This window comes from Schistocerca serialis, chromosome 4 (genome assembly GCF_023864345.2).
Source record: "Schistocerca serialis cubense isolate TAMUIC-IGC-003099 chromosome 4, iqSchSeri2.2, whole genome shotgun sequence".
Taxonomy (NCBI): domain Eukaryota; kingdom Metazoa; phylum Arthropoda; class Insecta; order Orthoptera; family Acrididae; genus Schistocerca; species Schistocerca serialis.
This window is the reverse complement of record NC_064641.1, coordinates 145,987,472-146,007,628: the sequence shown is the minus strand read 5'-3', so window position 1 is coordinate 146,007,628 and position 20,157 is coordinate 145,987,472. Positions and strand designations below refer to the sequence as shown.

At 40.3% G+C, this 20,157-nt stretch overlaps 1 protein-coding gene across 1 annotated transcript in view; it reads right to left on the bottom strand.

The window, feature by feature from the left end:
- Nucleotides 1-319: 319 nt before the first annotated feature.
- Nucleotides 320-20,157, bottom strand: part of LOC126474885 (cilia- and flagella-associated protein 45-like) — a 93,894-nt gene continuing 74,056 nt past the window's right edge. The window contains exons 7-8 of the mRNA XM_050102378.1: nt 745-914; nt 320-656 (exon numbers count right to left, since the gene is read on the bottom strand). Coding sequence (XP_049958335.1) covers nt 593-656; nt 745-914 — 234 coding nt within the window. The 3' untranslated portion in view covers nt 320-592. The remainder of the gene's footprint in view (nt 657-744; nt 915-20,157) is intronic.

Below are 20,157 nucleotides of genomic sequence, written 5' to 3'. Positions count from 1 at the left end.
TGTACTTGGTTGTTGTTACAATGTGACAGTCTTAAGCAATAGTCTATTTTAAATCAAAAATTATTTCACCACCTGATTGAACCATAGCACTGGAACTGAAATTCACCATCATAATACTAGAATTAAAAATAATTTCCATACAGATATTCTTTTATTTTATTTTTTAGTATCTGGATATTTCCAGTTTCCAGATATAATTGAATTTTATAGTAAAAAATTACTGTTTAAATGACACTGGGTTTCCAATTGTCCCTAAAATTTAAGAACTAGCTGCACACACATGATACCCCTTCATCAAAGTAATAGAAAAAATACATCTTAGACAAATTCTTAAGCATCTATGAAAAACTATAATTACTACATCAAACAATTCAAGTTATGAAATGTGGGCATTGTAATAACTATTGTTTGATGGAAAACGTGCATCTCTTAATTACAATATTGGCCCTTGTTCATTATTCGTGTGGACAAACCAAATACTATAAGATGTATGGAAACTGCATTGCTCCCAGGTTTTGGTAGCAGTTTAATAGTGGAAGATAGATTAAGTGACCTTCATCACTGCTCAATATCCAGTTTGGAGTACCAGTGATTATGGTTTAAGCTTGAGTGCCCGTTCAATCTCTTTAATATAGCGCTCTGGAACTTTCTGATGCCTGAAACAAACATATAACTTCATATAAGGAAACACTTTAAAAATCGCTTCTGCAAACAAACACACACAAAGTAATCAGGGTGTGTTACCTTAGATTGTGTATCTTTTTACACATAACATTCTTCACATTTTCGTCATGAAGTGTTCTTTCTTTATGCTGTTCTAAAGCCTCTTGGTACATTTTCTCTCTATCCCGAACACGTTGTATCTCTTTCTCTCTCATCTGTTGCAATATGGCTTTCCTGTGTGCCTCAAGATCCTACAAGTAATAAAAGTTTATGAAGAGTTAAATTCTACTTTAAGTGTCAACCAAACAGTAGACTACACAGAAAAATGAAAAGCAGCTGTAGCTCTGCTCACAATTAACACTTCTGTATCAATATATAGGTGCAATCATCAGAAGCAAAAGTTAATAAGTAACTGCATGCTTTCTTGTAATTGGTTGACAAGTGAGGAACTCTAAATTTGCCTCGTTTTGTCCAACCATGCTGTTCATTGCAGTGGTCATATCAAGAATTAATGAGGCTGCAATTCATGCCTAATCATCCTGATTATGGTTTTGCAAGATTACCTTAAATTGTTTTATGTTTACTAAAAGATTTTTAGGTATGTGTCAAACTCAGAAAGTTTTCTATTTTTGATGAAATGGGTGCCCCCCATCCTAGTGGAGGTACAGGAAAATCTAAAATACAATGACAAAACAAAACACAACACCACAAGATAATTAATGTAGAGTAATGAAATTTCAGGAATACATTTGCCTAGGTAATATCTGTAAGTAATTAACATCACAAGATCACAGGTTAATGTAAGTGCAAGATAAGCCATTGCAAATGGTACATTAATAACAGGTGTAACTGCCAGAATGTTGAATGCAAGCATGCAAACGCGCATGCATTGTGTTGTACAGGTGTCAGATGTCAATATATGGATGGAGTTCCATGCCTGCGCACTTGGTCGATCAATACAGGAATGGTTAATACTGGTTGTGGATGATGCTGGAGTTGTCGTCTAACAATGTCCCATATGTGCTTGATTGTGGACAGATCTGGTAATCAAGCAGACCAAGGCAAGGTGTCGAACTCTGTATAGCATGTTCGATTACAACATCAGTATGTAGTGAGTGTTATCCTGCTGCTGTTCATGAATTGCAGTACAACAGGTCCAGTCACCAGAGGCCCATAACTCACCTCCTTCTAATCAACATACAGCCATCACTGTCACCGAGGCAGAACCAGGTTTCATGAAAAAACACAGTAGACCTCGGCCTGGCCCTCCAATGAGCTCAACGAGTGAGGTGTCATTGTGGTTAGCACACTGGACTTTGGGTCAGGAGGATGATGGTTCAAAATCCTGTTGTCTGGCTATCGTGATTTAGATTTTCTGTTTTTTTCCTAGATCTATACATGCAAATGCTGGGATGGTTCCTTTGAAAGGGCACAGCCGATTTCCTTCCCCTTCCTTGCCTAATCTGAGCTTATGCTCTGTCTCTAATGACCACATTGTCAACAAGACATTAAACACTAATCTCCTCCTCCAAATACATCTTGCTTGACACCACTGAAGTCACAAATGGTGGTGGTTTGTGATCAGTGAAATGCACAATACAGGGCATCTGGCTCAGACCTACCCTTGACGTAACTGATTTGTAACAGTTTGTTGTGTCACTGAGGTGCCAACTGCTGCTCAAATTGCTACTGCAGATGCAGGAATATGTGCCAGAGCCATACACCGAACAGGATTGTTTTCCCTTTCCGTAGTGCCACATGACTATCTGGAGCCCAGTCTTCTTGCGACTCTACATTCCCATGAGCACTGCTGCCGGCAATCATGTACAGTGGCTACAAGTCCTGCCAAGTCTTCCCGCAATATTGCAGAAGGAACATCCAAATTCTCCTAGCCTTAGTATATGACATTGTTCAAACTCAGTGAGGTGTTGATAATGGTGTCTTTGTTGCCTTAAAGGCATTCTTGAGTAACATGAACTCACCATGTCCAGTCTCAAAGGTAAGTAACATTCATGACCCTTACAGTGTGTATTTAAAGCAAACCCGAATTCCATCCTCATAGTGGCACTACTAGCTCTACTCTTATGTGAATGGCATGAGATTTGAATATACATTATCTTTCAGATGTAAAAACATGCCTACCAGCTTTCATTTATGTCGCTCAGCTCCTTCTTGGTGCTGCGATTTCTTTTACATCAGTTTACTTACTGTGGTGAAATTAAGTATGTCTGTTACAACCAACTGGTACATCATTGCATTTACTAGTACAAACAATGCAGATTGATGTTTTGACAACTCTGCAGTTATATCTATCTACACATATACTCCACACACCACCATAAAGTGCCTGGTGGCAGCACCTTATACCACTACTAGTCACAAGCGACCATAAGAAGGATAGAGGAGAATACCTTGTATCACTACCGTCATTCCCTTTCCTGTTCCAGTTGCAAAAGGGGCAAGGGAAAAACAACTGTCTATACGCCTATGTATGAGCTCTAATTTCTCTTATCTTATCTTTGCTGTTCATAAGCAAAACATATGTTGGCAGCAGTAGAATCATTCTGCAGTCAGCCAAAAATTCCACTTCTCTCAATTTTCTCAGCAGTGTTCCTCAAAAAGAATGTCGTCTTTCCTCCAGGGATTCTCATTTGCATTCATGGAGCATTTCCATAAGACTCGCATTTTGATCGATTCTACCAGTAACAAATCTAGCACCATCCCTCTGAGTTGCTTTGATGCCTTCCTTTAATCTGATCTGGTGGGGATCCCAAACACTCAAGCAATACTCAAGAATGGGTCACACTTGTGTTACATATGAGGTCTCCTTTATAGGTGAGTGACACTTTCCTAGATTTCTCCCAATAAACTGCAGTCGACTATTCACCTCCCCTACATGCTCGTTCCATTTCACTCTGGTTTGCAACAATATGCCTAGATATTTAATCATTGTGACTTTATCAAGCAGCAAATTACTAAAACTATATTCAAACATTACAGCATATTGCACGTAGCTTAACTCTGTTACCCCCTGCCACCTCTGTTACTTGACTCTGTTTCTCCCTCCCACCTCTGTTATGTACAATGCAGTTAGCATTTCACTCTTATTAGCACACACATGATGTTTAAGCAGTAATCTCTGTCTGCATATTACCCTGTCCTTCACCTTTAATGATGTAGTCCCCAACAATCAGTCTTTCTTTCTCATCCCTTATGGTAAGTCTCCCCTGACCTGTAGTTCTGGGTGACTTCCCCAAAATGTACCCCTTTTCCTAGATCTCTCCAGTCCATTTCCTTCACCCTTCTTCCTTCCCCTTCAACCCTTCTGCCTAAAGAAGGAGCCACTGGCTTGCCAAATACAATAGTCTTTTATGTGTGTGTTCTTCCGCTGGTTGGTGAGTAGATTTTTATCGATCCAATTAAATAATTTATTCAACAGAAAGAACTTCACAAACCGAGTAACTCAACAACATGTTGGTCCACCCCCTCTGGCCCTTATGCAAGCAATTACTCTGCTTGGCATTGATTGACAGAGTTGTTAGATGTATTCCTGAGGGATATCATGCCAAATTCTGTCCAAGTGGAGCATTAGATCGTCAAAACACTGAGATGGTTCAAGGGCTCTGCCCATAATGTTTCAAATGTTCTCAGTTTAGAAGGGATCCAGCAACCATGATGGCCAAGGTAGGGTTTGTCAAGCACAGTAAGAAGCAGTAGAAACTGTCGCTGTTTGTGGGTGGGCATTATCTTACTTAAATATAAGCCCAGGATAGCTTGCCACAAACGGCAACAATATGGGATGCAGAATATCACTGAGCAGTGCTTTGCTGTATGCGTGTCGCAGATGACAACCAGAGGGGTCCCGTCGCCTGAAATCTTATTGACTGAACTAAAACTGCCTTCACTGATGAATCCTCTTTCGAACTGAGCCATAATGACCAGCAAAGACATGTCTGGAGATGCCCCAGACAGCGGCAGGATACCGACCTGATTGTTGCCAGTCATATGCTGTGAGAACCAGGATTGATATTTATTTGCAGTTATGACCACTAAGTTAAAATATCACTACGTTTACAAAGGGCTCAAAAAAACTGGATTTCATTAATTGATTTCCCAATAATGTTCCTGGTTGGTCACGTAAACATTCCAATACTGATTCTGAAAACACGGCTGTAGCTTCCCGATTTCCTCTTCCACACTCAACTTTCACTCCTATGTAAACAAACAGTTTTTAAAATGTGCTTGCATTGTCAGATTACATCCTGACTTTTTAAAATTTTGGCTTATCCAAACTGAGTGGCTGTTTGTGTGGAAATAGCCATTGTGCTAACTAAATGAGAAACTGGATAGCTCATTTCCAGATGCCATTTGTGTAACACTACTGACAAACAGAAAACCAGCATATGAATGGTCTATCAAAAACAAGATTCTGTACCCAGCATCCGCACCTCTCCTTGTGCTTCTCAGGAAAGCATTTCTCGTCCATTCTTAAATAATTTCAGAAATTGTCAGATCCAAGTATGAGTGAATTTCTTCCTTTGAGTAAGCCATTTCTTTTCCCACAGCTTTCTCTCATTTTTTTCAGGCGCTATCAGTTCTAAAACAGTTGAGGCAAACCCACATTTTTGCGTCTTTCTTACAATAAGCAGAATCTCAAGCAACAAACCTCAACGAACCTAACATCAACAACAGGCAGCCAGCAATAGAAACAGAGTAGTGCTATGATCACTGCATGCTGTTGGTTGGGTCATGTAGGGGTTGGCGGCAAAGTTTATCAGATGGTTGGCCAATAAATTGATGCATGTGCAGGGCTCTTCACTCTTCCCACTTCTTGAGAGTAAAAGCAACCTGGTCAAGTGGTCAATTTCAGTGTGTATATGAATTAAGCAGTTTGTGTCCTAAAATGTTATTTCAAGTTTATGATTTTTCTTTGTTATATCAATGGAGCTAATAAGAGTCAACTCAGATGGCTTGCTTCATGCTGCAATCACACTGCCACTGAAACTGTGGGATTCCACCGATGACCGACATTGACCAATCTTTTCAAATCAGTACACCAATATGTGTGCAGTCTCAGTGCAACCGGTGTGTAAACCTGACTACGTGAATTATCCATTTCCGTTACCACTAGCCAACAGCAGTACAATGCCACATCAACAATGACGGCATATGATGATCCACTGACTTAAATCCAGGGAATTACACAGATTCCTTCGAGTGCCTTCTCAATTCTAATTATCTCTGCACCACCATGTTCACATCAGCAGCATCTTTCTAACCATGTGATGCATTTCAGCATTCCAATTTGCCATGCAACAACTAACTATGCATGAACAGTCGGCAGCCATCCTGCCTCACACACTTCATGGACATAGTGCGACCATCAGTAAATTTACACGTAGCGGTGGTGTTCAGCTCAAACTACCACTTTTCAGTGCCAACAATCCGAGCTTGTGGTTACGGTCATCACATGCATTTTTCAGACAGTCAACATTTTCAATGACCAATTGAATATATCCATCTGATCAGCCACCTGGCGGGCCACTCTTAACTAATTTACAATGTCATCAACTTGCCTCTGTTGGAGAACAGATTCAAGACAGCCTAGGTGGTGCTACCACAGAGGTAATCCCACATTCCAGAGCAGCAACTTCAAGAGGTCATGTATGAGATCAACTGAGCAACAGTACACCATCATATCTCTATCACCATCTCTGCAACTCAGTCGAACCAGCTCTTTCATCGGATGCCATGCTGTGTGCCCTGTGGTTCATCAAGCCATTGACAGGCCTACGAATTGCCATGATCACAAATGAGGCAGAACCGATCAGACAGCTCTTGGCTATGGCTGACAGAATTTCACTGTCATTCACCATAGGCAAAAAGTAACAGTGCCCCAAGATTTGACTCAGCGACACGCACAGCAGACTCCACACCCCAATGTAGCATGAATGCAGCCAACCAGACACAAAGGGTCACAATCATGGCACGTCACAGCAAACTCTGCCAACTGTGGAATAATGCACATCAATACCCAAAGCTACCACAGCAAGAGTGTCATGCAACCTACACAGGCTCCATGTCTTGCTCCCTGCAAGTATCATATGTAATTCAGTGACACTGCACGCAAATGCCGGGACCCTTATGGGTACCCAAACTCCATGAGTGAGTCACAGTCGGTGCTCTGGCCTGCAACACCTCACCATGTTGCCTCCTACCCACCAAAATAACTAAAACACACACACACAGACACACACATGCCTCATATGTTGCTCATGGACATCTCTTCATCTTGGACAAAGCATCAAACCCGTATCTACTAGTACACATGGATTCCAATGTTAGTTTGTGTCTGCACTCCTCCACTCCGTATTTTGAGCCTACAGCCACCCACATGCTCCAGGCTGCCAACGACTCCAACACTAGGGTATGTGGCACTGTCACACACATTGTACACTTGTCAGACACACTCCAGTGTTCATGGATCTTCCTAGTTACTGATGTGGTAGAACCAGTCATCGAAATCGACTTTTTACAACATCACTGGCCCTCCGCCAATGTCTTACAGTCCACACTCATTTACATCTCAGATGAACAGGTGCAAGCTATCTCTACATCTTCCTTGCTTCCACAACTGGCACCCATCGCACTCCCCCTTGATCACACCGTCCATGACATTCCCTGCAAATATGTCAAATTTTCAGGGGACATTCTCCACACATATTGACGCTATACCACTTACAATGCACACCACTTCCAATGTGCAGACATAATCACACTGTACGGAAAAGATGAGCTTCAATGTCACATCACTGCTGCTGTTGCAGACCTAGGAGCAGCACACAAGTATATCCACATGGGAGACAACAAACAACTGGATACAAACCTGCCTCCCTCACATGGGCATGCCCCTCCCCCTCCAACACACACCACACCAACACAGATGCTGCCAGTCGCCAACAGCCATCCCAAGAGCAGTAAACTACAGCACACAGTGTCTGTTAATAGTGCACCTGACCACCCCACCCCATGTATATGCGCATAAGCCAGTACTGTTCATGACGGAACCACACAGTGCATAATAACCACAGATGGGTCCCCAGTTTGACATAAACCATGACAGTTGGCCCCAGCAGATCTACAACTTGCCAAAGCCACTGTTACCAAACTCCCTCAAACAGAAATTGCTCAACCTGAAGATAGTCCTGGAGCCTCCAGAATCAAATCCCTTTCTAAGAAAAACTGCTCTTCCATATGGTGTGGCGATTACAGGGTGGTCAATTCCTGAACAGCACACACACCTACCCCATTCACAGCATACAGGACTTTATGCATGCCCTCACAGATGCTACATTTTTCAGTATAATCAATTACAGGCATGCTTCCCTACAAATACTGATGCACCCCAACGACACTGGAACACTGCCATTATAACTCTGTTCAGACTGTTCGAGTATGCCTGACTGTGTGGCAATTACATGGCCCTGAATTCTCGAACAGCACATGACAGCTACCCCATCCCCAGCATGCACACTATGCATGCTCTCGCAGGTGCTACAATTTTCAGTACGATCGATTGCAAGCATGCCTACCTACAAATGTGGTTCTCCCTGACAACATCCAAAATACTGCCATTATAACTACTTTTGGACTGTTTGAGTATCCCTTTAAGCCATACGGGCTTAAAATGCTCCAAAGACTTGGCAGCGGTTCACTGACAGTATCCTATTGTGCTTCCCCTTCCGCTATATATATCTTGATAACATACTCATCGTCTCACATTCTGTGGACAAGCACTCACAGCACCTAGAACAAATTCTGGCCATGTTGCATGAGGCAGAGTGGTCATCAACAAGACAAAATCACAACTTCAGTGGATAGAAGTTACCTTCATCAGGCACACTCTTAACACTGCTTGCATCAAGCTGACAACTGAACATATGCCCTTCCTTGCCCGGAAATATATCATGGCCTATGACAATTCCTCAGGATTCTCAACTTCTATTGTTGAAAGTTACAGATCCCACTAACAAATGCCTACAAAGGCAAACACAAACAAAGTAAAAGGAAATTACTTTCAATGCCAGAAATGATGGAATCATTTCACCATGCAAAAATTGTGAGTTTCAGGTTGTAATGTTGGCACACCCACAACCAGATGTGCAACTGACACTTACAACAGATGCAAGCAACACCGCAATGGAACAGTTCTTCAACAGACTGTTAATGGTGTGCCACAACAACTTCAATTTTTCTCCATGAAACTCTTGACCACACAGTGAAAATGGTCAGCATTCAACCACAAGTTGCTTGCAGTTTACTCTGCTGTTTGTTATTTCAGTCAAGAAAATGAAAGTCACCATGTAACACTATTTACAGATCATCAGACCTTGGTTGATGCCATTTGCGATTCATCTGCAGATGCAAAGCCTTGATGTTTCTGTCACTTGCATCTTATCGGCCAGTACACAACCAACATTCAATATGTGCATGGAGGCGATAATATCATGACCGGTTATTTCTCACAACCTTTTGCAATCTCCCTACAATATGACTAAGAACGCATGGCACAAGAACAAACAAAAGAACCCACCATCACTCAGCAACTCACTGACACAAATACACTCCTGGAAATTGAAATAAGAACACCGTGAATTCATTGTCCCAGGAAGGGGAAACTTTATTGACACATTCCTGGGGTCAGATACATCACATGATCACACTGACAGAACCACAGGCACATAGACAAAGGCAACAGAGCATGCACAATGTCGGCACTAGTACAGTGTATATCCACCTTTCGCAGCAATGCAGGCTGCTATTCTCCCATGGAGACGATCGTAGAGATGCTGGATGTAGTCCTGTGGAACGGCTTGCCATGCCATTTCCACCTGGCGCCTCAGTTGGACCAGCGTTCGTGCTGGACGTGCAGACCGCGTGAGACGACATTTCATCCAGTCCCAAACATGCTCAATGGGGGACAGATCCGGAGATCTTGCTGGCCAGGGTAGTTGACTTACACCTTCTAGAGAACGTTGGGTGGCACGGGATACATGCGGACGTGCATTGTCCTGTTGGAACAGCAAGTTCCCTTGCCGGTCTAGGAATGGTAGAACGATGGGTTCGATGACGGTTTGGATGTACCGTGCACTATTCAGTGTCCCCTCGACGATCACCAGTGGTGTACGGCCAGTGTAGGAGATCGCTCCCCACACCATGATGCCAGGTGTTGGCCCTGTGTGCCTCAGTCGTATGCAGTCCTGATTGTGGCGCTCACCTGCACGGCGCCAAACACGCATACGACCATCATTGGCACCAAGGCAGAAGCGACTCTCATCGCTGAAGACGACACGTCTCCATTCGTTCCTCCATTCACGCCTGTCGCGACACCACTGGAGGCGGGCTGCACGATGTTGGGGCGTGAGCGGAAGATGGCCTAACGGTGTGCGGGACCGTAGCCCAGCTTCATGGAGACGGTTGCGAATGGTCCTCGCCGATACCCCAGGAGCAACAGTGTCCCTAATTTGCTGGGAAGTGGCGGTGCAGTCCCCTACGGCACTGTGTAGGATCCTACGGTCTTGGCGTGCATCCGTGCGTCGCTGCGGCCCGGTCCCTGGTCGACGGGCACGTGCACCTTCCGCCGACCACTGGCGACAACATCGATGTACTGTGGAGACCTCACGCCCCACGTGTTGAGCAATTTGGCGGTACGTCCACCCGGCCTCCCGCATGCCCACTATACGCCCTCGCTCAAAGTCCGTCAACTGCACATACGGTTCACGTCCACGCTGTCGCAGCATGCTACCAGTGTTAAAGACTGCGATGGAGCTCCGTATGCCACGGCAAACTGGCTGACACTGACGGCGGCGGTGCACAAATGCTGCGCAGCTAGCGCCATTCGACGGCCAACACCGCGGTTCCTGGTGTGTCCGCTGTGCCGTGCGTGTGGTCATTGCTTGTACAGCCCTCTCGCAGTGTCCGGAGCAAGTATGGTGGGTCTGACACACCGGTGTCAATGTGTTCTTTTTTCCATTTCCAGGAGTGTACAAGCCCCCAGACCTAACATTGGTGATTATGTCTCATACTGCATAAAGCATTTAAATATAAGTACAGTTACTGTTATTAATAAATCAATCATTCGCTCACACTGTGACAATGCAAGTTGGGATATTTTTATCTCCCCTCTTGTTTTGCCATCTGCCTCGTTAAATTCATTTGATCACTTTTAACTAATTACTTTTAAATATATGAGTATTATCTGCATTTTCATAAACGAGAAAGGTTGGCCCCTCAGTTTTAAAGAATATAACACCAGATCTAATGTTGTGCTTAGTTTATGTATGTAATTGATTCTATGATTTATTTCGACTATTACAAGTTAGTATCTTTCATTATAGGTTGACATCAGTAATTGTTTCGTAACTTAAATTCTATTGTTGACATATAAACAAATATAAATTCTGTACTAATTATAAACATTTGGAGGAACAACAAATAGTATTCCTAAATGATCTATTTAGCTCTATTCCAAAACATGTTGGCAAAACCAGCCCTTCATTAATTCCAAAGTAATTAACAGTTTTCTCAAAAGTATTGTTTGCTTAACTAAATATGTTAATTTCATGATTTAAACAAATAATTCAGCTTAACCCTTTTAGTAGAAGAAATTGTTAAAAAGAATAAATTATTCTATGTATTCAGTTAATCGAATGAGTTATGTTTTAATTTTAATTTCTGTAAATTAAACTTCGAACAATGTATATTTTCAGCACCTACTACTGTGATGATATACAAGGGCCCGATTTTTGGTCACGAGTCAGTCAGTCCACGGCCGAGTTTCAGATGAGGAACCTGTGTTGGTTATAATGACAACAATGTATCAACTTAACAGTGGAATAAGTGTTACATCAATAGGCCGTGTGTTAAAGCAGTGACAGTGTCTGCTCCATACATACCTGATTATTCCAAAAGAACTGTTAATTATGTGGTTATGTTTTACTGCTTGTAGAAGTTCAACAGGAAACTATTGTAGCAGTATGTGGATGTTCAACTGCAAACTATTAATGAGGCTTATGGATAGTTAAACAATAGTGCACTGGCCATATTAAATGTGTATATGGGAGGGGGGTTTGTAAAAAGTGAAAGTAAACATTTGTGAAATGCAACTGTGTACCTGTGGGCTACATTATTTACCGTAGTCAGTGTCCAAATTACGAACCCCATTTTTCAGCCAGTGTAGCAATGCAGTACATCAACACCGAGGACAACAAAAGAAAAAATAAAGCAGGCAGAACTGCTACATACGGTGCCCCAACATGAGGACTATTGTATGTGAGCACAATAAACTAGAACTCACGACATTTGACAGTGAAGTGTGAACTCGAGCAGCTCACAGTTTGAAATGGAAGAGATGCTACAGCCAATCACCACTTGGATTTCATGGCCACAGTAGGACAGCAGCCAATCAGCGAGCAGGTTCTATGGCAGCAGCCACTGAGTACAGGAGCAACCAATCAGCACGCAGGTGGACACAGCTGATGAGATAAACAAGACACCTTGCCGAGAGAATTAAAACTTCCCACAGCCTTGCAGATCCAGACGACAACAACAATAGCAGCAGCAGAGCAGCAGAAGAAGAGTGAAAGAGAATACGGTAATTTCATAGCAAAAACTGTTGCATTAAGACATACATAATGAGTGACCTTAATGGACAAGACAGTGTGACAGAGGACAAAGATGTAGAGGTTATGTTGTTAAATGAATGCAAGGATGTAAGTGTGATGTGTTCTGTAGACGATAATAGTTATCAGACATGAATGTAACTATGAAGGATGGGGACGAAAGTCCTATTGTAAAGAGCAAAATGGACAAAAACAGTACTGAAGTAGATGAAGTCATTAAGGTTAAGGAGGAGGAATCTAGTAGCGACAGTCAGCAAGGGCAACAGTTTATGGCGGACGGAAACTTGGAAACGATGTTAAGGCAAATTATGAGTAGTATACGAGCGGTGTTTTAAAAGTCCTTGGAAAGTATTAGGGTTGGCACTACCAGCACGTATCAAGGTCATGTTTAGTTAGTAGTATCTCTGAAAAGAATGCACACCAAGTTTCAGCCATACTGGTCTATTTCTTAGTGTTTGGCATTCGTGTGAATCAAGGAAGTAAAGTGATTGTCAAAAAATGGATGAAAAAGAATTTCGTGTGCTGATTAAACATTAGTTTATGAAAGGCAAAGCGCCTCAGGAGACTAAAGAGAAGCTTGATAAACATTACAGTAACTGTGATCCTTTGATTAGGACAGTTTGTAAGCGGTTTCAAAATTTTTGGAGTGGCCATATGGGCACAAGTGATGCTGAATGTTCTGGACACCCTGTGGAGGTTACAACTCCAGAAATCATTGATAAAATCCATGATATGGTGATGGATGACAGAAGAGTTAAGGTGCGTGAGATTGCTAGTGCTGTGGGCATCTCAAATGAATGGGTACATAATATTTTTCATAAGCATTTGGACATGAGAAAGCTATCTGCAAGATGCGTTCCATGATTGCTCACGCTTGACCAAAAACAGACTCGTGTGAAGTGTTGCATGGGTGGTTTGCAGCTGTTCATGAAGAACCAGATAGGGTTGATAGAAGAGATAGAGAAGATCCAATGGAGAGCAGCGCGCTTCGTTACAGGATCATTTAGTAAATGCAAAAGCATTACGGAGATAATAGATAAACTCCAGTGGAAGACTCTGCAAGAGAGGTGCTCAGTAGCTCGGTATGGGCTTTTGTAGAAGTTTCGAGAACATACCATCACTGAGGAGTCAAGCAGCATATTGCTCCCTCCTACGTATATTTCACGAAGAGACCATGAGGATAAAATCAGAGAATTTAGAGCCCACACAGAGGCATACCGACAATCTTTCTTTCCATGAACAATATGAGATGGAATAGAAGGGAGAACTGGTAGATGTACTCAAAGTACCCTCTGCCACACACCATCAGGAGTACCCTCTGCCACACACCATCTGGTGGCTTGCAGAGTATGGATGTACATGTAGAGTTGTAGAAGAATCCACAGGACTTTAAGTGCCGTTTCATCACTGTGGATGAAACATGGATATATTACTATTGCCCTGAGACCAAACAACGATTTCAACAATGGGTTACCAAGGGAGAATCTGCACCAAAAAAGGCGAAGACCATTCCTTTGGCCGGAAAGGTTATGGCGGCTGTCATTTGGAATTCGCAAGGGATAATCCTCATTGACTATCTGGAAAAGGGTAAAACTATTACAGGTCCATATTATTCATGGCTATTGGACTATTTGAAAATCGAGCTGCAAGAAAAATGCCTGCGATTGAACCGCAAAAAAGTCCTTTTCCATCACGACAATGCACCAGCAGTTGTGGTCGCAAAATTAATGGAAATAGGATTCCAACTCATTTCACATCCCCCCTATTCTCCAGACTTGGCTCCCTTGGACTATTATTTGTTCCCCAATTTGTAGAAATGGCTGGCAGGACAAAGATTTTATTCAAATGAGGAAGTGATTGCAGCAACTAATGGCTATTTTACAAACTTGGACAATTCCTATTATTTGGAAGGGATCAACAAATTAGAACATCATTGGATGAAGTGTATAGGTCTAAAAGGAGACTAAGTCGAAAAATAAAAAAGGTTTGCCGCAAACACGTAAGTAGTTTTTATTTTGCACGGACTTTTCAAATGCCCCTCATATGTAGGGTGGAAAAGAAAACTGATAGCATTAGAACTGACATGGTTAGCTTAAAGGATGAACTGAAGAAAGAAATTAAAAAGGAGATTCAGGTAGTCAGCTTTAATCTTTTAGAATTAAATAAGATGTTGGATGCTGATAATACTAATGAGAAATTAACAATGAGTCATAAATGTGTGGAAGAGCGAGAGACTTTGTGAAGACAATAGTATGAAGGTGGAAGTTTCCAAGAAACAATGTGCTGAAAATAGGGTTAAACTTGAGAATCAAATCGATAAGATTAAAAATGATTTAGAAACTGAGGTAGTAGCCAAGGGTGCAGTAGTGGTAGGGGAAAAACTGGGAAAATTAAGTGAAAATGTAGATTCAAAATTGACTGAAATGGGGAAAAACATGGAAGTGGTACAAAATCTAAAGCGTAGAGAAAGTTACAGTGGGTCTGACTCTGACAGTAGTTGTAATGATGATAGCAATGACGAATCCATTAGTGATGAGAATGGGGTATTTGAATTTGTAAATGATAATGAGGGCAATATGTTACTTAAAGAAAGAACAAAGGAGGATAATATTAGGCCTAGTGAAGAGTTGGAGTTTGAGAATGATAATGAGGAAGAGAACCATGCTATCTGTCATTTGACTGGGAAAAGATTAATGAGGATTTGTTGTATGAACAAGATCACATGGTAAGTAAAAAGGAAGTGTGGCACCCTGTAACAACAGCAAGTGTACAAGGTATACATGTTAAGTGTGTATTGGACAATAGTAGTGATTTGAATGGCATTTCACATGCATTTTTTGAATCTATTAAGAACAAAGAGGGTATAGTAGTGATGCATGTTTCTGGAATAAAAATTATTGATGCTACTGATAAGATATCAAAGAGTGTGAAACAAGAGGTACCATTAACTGTAAAATTGGCAGGTCAGCTGTTGGAATGCAATTTGTTGGTAATTCAAAATCTCAGCATTGATGTAAATTTGGGACTAATTTCTTGTGCAATTAGCAAGTAAGGGGTTCAGCATTCTGTGTTGGATTCATAATGTGGCAATAATGCTTACCCCAGCTGTCTGTCTCATTTTTCATGTTTCCTGAGGCTGTCAAACTCTTCTCCTATCCTACCCGTATTTTATAAGTGAATAACAAACATTCTGTCTTCGACTATCATGTAATTTTGTGCAGTAGCATACTTTAGAATAGAAATATGTTAGAAAAGTTTTCTTTAGTGTTATCTATATATCTATTTATATTATGTTGTGTTACTTATAAGTAATGGAGTCATAGGAGGACGGAAAAAAGTTAGTTGGTACCATGATCAAAGAATTTCTGTCGAACAAAGAGGTAAGGTAAACTGGAAATGAAAGCTGTCAACATATGTGGAGGGTAATTAACACCTGAAGTAATCAGCTCATGGGTGCAGCATCAATATGCAGTATAAACCATTTTAAATACTAGGTATTAATATTAATTGGGGTATAATAGAAGTGTTTGTGTTCAGTGCAATCAGTATATGGAGATAACTATCTACCTATAGTTGCTATAGTTGTGTCTCATGGTACAGCCTTTTCTAACATTAAGGAATTACAACTTTTAAACATAGTTGCCTGGAGTAATGTGGGTGGAATGTATTAGCAAGACTTGTATGTATATCTCCCTTCAGGCTAGAATAAAGTGAAATAATAGTTTGTCTAAGTGATGATTTTATCTGATCGGTAATGAGAATTAAGTTTGCCTTAGCATACGGATCGGCTACTGTGGAGTGTTTTTCAGTAGAGTCCGTTTTGCATTAGATAAGCAGAGAAGGTGTTTATTTATTAGATAATGAAGCAATAATGAAATAATAAAATAATGAATAATGTTGGGGTCTTAATGGTTAAGGAGCCTGTCTCTGCAGTAGATATATTTTTTGAGGAAGCACTCCACTAGTTACCAAGATAAGAAATGTAAGTAAAATAATGGAACTGACAGCCATGATTAATGAAAAAGATGACTGCATACATACAAATGTTGTGTAACTGTACTGATGATCTAATTTTGAACTAGGCAACATTGAGTACTGTTTATACTGTGCAATTCATGACACTGCAGCTGAAATGAGAGATTAACAGAAAGAGCAATATTTACAAGTCATATGATGGTGCATCATCCGATCTATAGGTTATCTGAAAAATTCTACTATGAGCATAAATTGGTAATTCTGGGATAACGAAAAGTAATTTTGCTGATTAACTGATAACGGTGGTACTAGAGTGATGTGAATATTCTGACAGGTCAACTATTTGATAACATTTTGTGGTTTTGTGAGAATTTAATTTTCCGATTGAATGAGAGTAGAGCTCAGAGTGGAGTAGTGAAGTGGGGCAATGATTTGATACAACTTCCATACCCTTGATCTTGATGTGAATAGTAATCAAGTTATGTGATGGTGACTCTATTCTTTTCCCATAATGTAATAATTAGTAAATCTATGCTACTGCACATATTGAGTTTTTGATATTTTGCAAATGGAAAAGAGACCCAGATCTTTCAAGTTTAACCAGTTTCAGACAGTTATGGCTTAGAGTAATGTTTTGGTAGTGTAATGTACACTTGATTTTAAAATTTTTTTCTAGTCACCACCTTTCATACTATAGTCAGTTTTAGTGCTAATTATTTTAATGTTATGAGAACTATGTAATGTATTTATTTATGATATAATTAATATCATTTGCCATTAGTGTTAAACTTTTTTTAGACTTAAGTTAGAAGTCAAAGTAAGTGCACTTAAGTAGGATATTTTGTCTCATTTTTTCGTGTACTGTAGCGGACGAGAACCACCTCCAAGGGAAGTGATAGCAATGCATTTCCTTGCTAACTGCCACTTGGACCTGTTGAAGGCATGGACAACTTGGTGAGAAAATTTGTAAAAGCTCATTGAAAAAGTGAAAGTGCTTGTGGAAATTACTAAACATTGGGCAAGTGAAATTTTCTGTCTATTGCAACCCATTAGGATTTATTTTGTTTAGCAAGACAGGGCTTGTACAAAGTGATATATATTTTAAAATGTAATCTTTGCTTAACAAAAAAGGACATCACATATGATGAAGATGTGTAATTTTTGTTAAAAGTATAACTTGTGGATAGTTTGTGATACTGTACAACTATACACAGTAGGTAATTATTTTGTATGGGGATTTTTGTATGGCCAGTTCACATATGTATAAATTTGAAAAAACATATGCACTGTAGTTTTTGATAAGATGTCTTATGTATTTTTCTGTGTGCAGATTTTAAACCCAATTTCTGGAGTCACTTGTGGTCATTGAATTGTCCAGTTGGCTATTTGCAATATCTGTCTGGTCAATCCAATGAGGGGGTGATGTGACGAAACAAGCTGGGTATTTTTACTTCCCCTCTTGTTTTGCCATCTGCCTCCTTAAATTCGTTTTCTTTTTTTTTCCACTTTTAACTAATTACTATTAACATACATGAGTATAATCTGTATTTTCATAAAAGAGAAAGGTTGGCCCTCAGTTTTAAAGAACATAACACCAGATCTAATGTTGTGCTTAGTTTATGTATGTAACTGATTCTACAATTTATTTCAACTATTACTAGTTCGTATCTTACATTACAGGATGAAATCAGTAATTGTTTCATAACTTAAATTCTATTGTTGATCTATAAACAACTATAAATTCTGTACTAATTATAAACATTTGGAGGAACAACAAATAGTATTCCTAAAGGATCTATTTAGCTCTATTTGAAAACATGTTAGCAAAACCAGCCCTTCATTAATTCCAAAGTAATTAACAGTTTTGTCAAAAGTATTGTTTGCTTAACTATATATATTAATTTCATAATTCAGCTTAACCCTTGTAGTAGAAGAAACTGTTAAAAAGAACCAATTTTTCTATGTATTCAGTCAATCAAATGAGTTAAGTTTATTGTAATTTCTGTAAATTAAACTTCGAACAATGTGTAGTTTCAGCACCTATTATTGTGATGATAAGGGCCCAATTTTTGGTCACAATTCAGTCAGTCCATGTCCGAGTTTCAGACGAGTAACCTGTGCTGGTTAGAACAACAACAATGCTCCAACTTAACAGTGTAATAAGTCTTAAACAATTAAGCCATATGTTAAAATAGTGACAGTGTCTGCTCCATTCATACCTGATTATTCTTCAAGAACTGTGAACTATGTGGTTATGTTTTTACTGCTTGTAGACGTTCAACAGGAAACTATTGTAGCAGTATGTGGATGTTCGCCTGCAAACTATTAATGAGGCTTATGGAAATGGAAAGTTAAACAATAGTGCACTGGCCACATTAAATGTGTATATGGGGGGGGGGGGGGGGGGGGGGGGTTGTGAAAAGTAAAAGTAAACATCTGTGAAACGCGACAGTCCATCTGTCAGCTACATTATTTACCACAGTCAGTGTCCAAATTACAAACCCCATTTTTCAACCAGTGTAGCAATGTAGTACATTGACACCAAGGGCAACAAAGGAATAAATAAAGCAGGCAGAACCGCTACAACATGGGCAACACAACATTTTGCCAGGCAATTACAGTGTCATAGCTTTTGGGTCAGTGAGGATGGCAGCAATCCTAAACAGGGAACAGTCAATAGGAACTGCTCCAAATGGTCCCGACTTTTTATGATCAGTATCTGGTGGCCACCTTTTAGTGCTCTTACCATAGCTAGTCTGTTGGTAGCCCATAACACACCAATTTATATAGGTTACCAATTAATAATGAGATCGATATCTACAAAGCCTGAAGTGTTGTCCCATGATGTCAGTATTAGCTCTTGACCAAAAAAATCTGACAACCACTGGATTAGCTCCTTCACACACATTTGGTATCACTTTAGTAGTAAAAGCCACAATGATGCACTCATCTTCAAGCATCCATCCCGCTTAATGAGGTTAAAATAGATTCTAGCCCCTTTCACAGAATAATTCTAAGCTAGCCTAACCTTGTCGATTCTGCCAAAAACTGATGAAGGGGATCAGATGCACCGTAACCAAATTGTTGGCCAATGTAATCAGGCGACCTCTGGTGACTGGATCTGGTGATCATTGTCGATGCCACGAATGCAGTCTTAGCAACACTTGCTATACTTCTCATTTGATAGTTCAAAAATCAATATCAGTAGCACCAGTTAGTGCTTAAAGTAATGAAATCCTTTTTTCATTAGGCATTTTCTTAATGTGGAAGTAAAATAATACATTTCATAAATATGAGTACACATTGCTGAATAGCCCCTGAAATTTAAAGAATATTTGACTACGCACAAGATAGATATGTACCCAGTAGAACAGTTCATAACGGGAGGAAATCTCCATGGCTTATGGTCACTGTAAAGAAATTTCTAAAGAAACAGCGATTACTGCATAATAGGTGTAGAACAAAGCATAGGGCTATCGATGGAGAGGTTCTGATTGGCTGTCAAGAGAGCAATGCGTGATGCCTTCTAGCATAATAGAATATTGTCAAATGATATTTCACAAAACCCCATATGTAAAGGATGTTAGTGACATCAAAGTTAGTGTCCAGCCCTAGTGAATGAGACAGGAACAGAAATTGAGGATAGCAAAGCTAAAGGCTCAATTCCATTTTCAAATGTTCCTTTACAAGAGAAAACCCAAGAGAATTGCCCTAATTTAATCCTCGTACCACCAGAAAGATAAATGAAATAAGTATTAGGGTCAGTGGTGTTGAGAAACAGCTGAAATAATTAAAATTCAACAATGCTCCAAAATCATTAGAATTGAATAATGCTCCA